At 48.1% G+C, this 2,987-nt stretch overlaps 1 protein-coding gene across 3 annotated transcripts; it reads right to left on the bottom strand.

The window, feature by feature from the left end:
• Window positions 1–218: 218 nt before the first annotated feature.
• LOC119354601 (zinc finger A20 and AN1 domain-containing stress-associated protein 9-like) lies at window positions 219–2,392 on the bottom strand. Of its 3 annotated transcripts, XM_037621315.1 has the most exons (4): window positions 2,268–2,387; window positions 2,013–2,096; window positions 1,762–1,920; window positions 219–943 (listed from the first exon to the last, which is right to left on the bottom strand). In XM_037621315.1, the coding sequence occupies exons 3-4, from the start codon at window positions 1,854–1,856 to the stop codon at window positions 451–453; spliced, it is 588 nt and encodes a 195-aa protein (XP_037477212.1). In that variant the 5' UTR covers window positions 1,857–1,920; window positions 2,013–2,096; window positions 2,268–2,387; the 3' UTR covers window positions 219–450. The 3 variants fall into 3 exon arrangements, with proteins under 3 accessions (XP_037477212.1, XP_037477213.1, XP_037477214.1); XM_037621316.1 differs by lacking the exon at window positions 2,013–2,096 and having other exon boundaries at window positions 2,268–2,383; XM_037621317.1 differs by lacking the exons at window positions 1,762–1,920; window positions 2,013–2,096 and having other exon boundaries at window positions 2,268–2,392.
• Between the last annotated feature and the right edge of the window lie 595 nt (window positions 2,393–2,987).

A 2,987-nucleotide genomic window follows, 5' to 3' on the forward strand; every position in this document is an offset into this window, starting at 1 on the left:
GCAAAATACAAAGGATACGGTACTGGTGACCGTAGAGTGACACGTCCTGGCAACCTCGGTGACCGTATTTTGACCTTTCCTAAATACAGTGACCAAAGTGAACCCTAGGATCAAGTTCAGGTATTATAGATGTAGTTTACTCGTCCCAATCCCACGGAAGGAAGCCATTGTCTGACACACAGCGAGACGATTTCCTGAGCTTAGAAACTTTACTGATAAGCAAGGAGCAATAAGCAATATAAGAAACGAACAGCTAAAACAATAGAATTTTATATATTTACATTATTTCATTTCATTCTTAATGGAGAGAAGCGAACCATGAAGGAGAAGGATAGACACAATTGAGACCCTAGCAACCTAGTCCAGACCAGAAGAAACCTACTGATTCAAGTAAAGACGAATCCGGCACCACCACGAATAGCAAGCAAATGAACCCAGTGTGATTATCGATCATATCTTGTTGATCTTCTCGGCTATCACAACAGGGTTCTGCTTGGCAATCTGCTCCCGGCCAGCCTTCTTGTAGTCGAAAGTGCATTCGTGGGAGTCAGCGTAGCGGTGCATGGAGCAGAATGTTCCCCCGCACCGGCACTGGAAACCGGTCAAGCCTACCTTCTTGCGGCATGAAAGACATCTGTTGCTGGGCGGCTTTGGAGGCTCCTGTGCTGCTTGGCCATCAGCTACAGCCACGGCTGGTACTTCATCTGCCTTTGCTTGCTCCAAGGTCACACTGGAAGATGATGCCACTGAGAACACCTTCTCCACTACAGGGGCAGCCATTGTCGTGGCCTTAATGAAGTCCCTGTAGCACTTGGAGCACATGTTGTTCGTCATGCTGCTACCGAAGAAGCCGCAGTTGTTTACACACAATATTGGTGCCTCAGGAGTTTGGACAGTCTCCTCAGACTCCTTCCAGCTCTCTTGTGCCATTGCTGCCAACGGGCTGCAGGCACAGAAGTATGACAACTCGTTACCAAGAAATGGTGATGCAAAAATACCAACAGCACGGGTAACAAGCATAAAAAATATACATTATGAGGATCATAGGTGAATCCAATGTTGGTGCACAGGCGGCTGTAAAGAAGAAATTGCTACATATTTTTATTTAAAAGCAATAATAGCCCAAATATGTGATCCTGGTTCAGGCCGTAAGCTAAACTGCTAAAGAACTACTGCAACCATGAAAGCACAAGGCATGTATGCATGACGGCCCTGCTCTCTAGCTACATAGTTTTGGATTAATCAGTTCATAAGTCAAGCAGGGAATGAATAGACTTTCCTGACTATGGCAGTTGGCATACATTCAGATTAGATTTTTCTAGGTGTGCAAGTGGCATTTTAGACAGACACACAGAAAATTATATATAAGATTAAAAATCACTGTCCATGATTCTTCCTGACCAGACTACACCCTATTAGCACATAGGTACCACTAGAAACTAGATTGGACTTTAAACAGATTCATATTAGAGTGTGCAATTCCTGCATAACAAGATCACAGGTGAAAGCATGATATTCCAATGCCTTGTCTGGTATGCTATGTGAATGACCAATCTTTTTTTATCTCATCCTTAATTCCTTTGTCCACATAATTATTCTAGACCTTTGGTTTATAACTTTATCCATCATGTCGCACAGTCATATAAAAGCCGGGTCAAGGAAGGCACGGAGCTGGATGAAGCAACAAATCCTTTCCCGGAGCATAAGTCAAGCAATCCAATTTCTTGCCGGGACCTTGGACCTCATGTCTAAGCAACTGACCTTCGAGGATCTTCCAATGACAAGGCATGGGTCTCATAGGGCGGCCGGTGGTAGCCAGCAGAGGCCTCAATGCATTCGTTTTGATCATTATCCATCGAATCACCTGCTCCCCTTTGTGCTGTTCGAATCCAAAAGACCAATCACCTTCCCTGCACCGGTCTGGTCCCCAATCTATAAATTCACACGCCGGCGCAAATCACCACAAAAAATTGAACGGAAAATCAACCGCCTCCTCTAAACTAGACACCCACCACGACGATTACGTCGCACACGGAGGCGGACGCGCAAATCAAACCATAGCCGAAGAATCCTACCAACCGAAGATGAAACAATTCCTGCGCAGATCCAGCGACACCGAACCCAAAATTAAAAAGAAAAATCCTCCAACGAGAAAAGCACGGCAACGCGCGCATCAGGAGCGAACAGACGCCGGATCGGCGGCGCGGCCTCCGGCGACCGGATCTGGGGCGGTGGAAGGAGGAGACGGGCGGCGGGCACCAACTAACCTGTGGGCGAGACGGCACGCGACTTTCCTCCAACGGAGAAGTTTTTCTTTTTCCCTGGGGCCTGCGCGTCGACGAGGAAGAAGAAGGGGCAGGGCGATATTGCGTTTCGTTGTGAGGCGGTGTGTGGCGCGCGTGTTATAAAGGCCCAGGCTTTCTCGATTCCACGCTCCCATTTCCTTTAATCTCTCCAGATTCATAATTACTTAAAGAAAAGCAATCTCTTTTTTAGCGTAACCAATATTTTGTATATCTTTCCCTACTAATAAAACGCTTAGTGCTTCTGGTCGTACGCCATCGGTGTTTTTCAGAAAAGTCACTCCGTTTCTAGAAATTTAACCCGCACTCCTTTTTTAAGTGGCTAATCTGAGATAACGTTTCGATTTTTTAAAAGGCCTTGTATTTTGCTATATTCAACCCGCGGTGCATATGTCTATGTCTGGGGACCGGATCAATGTGGGCAGGCGGCGACTCGAGCGGCGTTGGGACGGCGGCGGCGACTGGAGCTTGCAGGGGCTGGATCCGTGCGCGGCAGGGACTGGGGAGGCGGATACAGAGGCGGAGGTCGCCGGAGCGCGGATTCCCGGGCAGATCCATGGCATCTGCGGTCCTAGGCAGAAAGGAGACGGGGAGGTGAGGAAGAGAAGAAGGAAGAAAGGAGGGGCGGTGCTGCGACCTAGGCAGGAGCTCACCGGAGTCGGGCGGAAGCGGGAGACGGAGGGA

The sequence above is a fragment of the Triticum dicoccoides genome, chromosome 2A (assembly GCF_002162155.2).
Source record: "Triticum dicoccoides isolate Atlit2015 ecotype Zavitan chromosome 2A, WEW_v2.0, whole genome shotgun sequence".
NCBI classification, from domain to species: Eukaryota; Viridiplantae; Streptophyta; class Magnoliopsida; order Poales; family Poaceae; genus Triticum; species Triticum dicoccoides.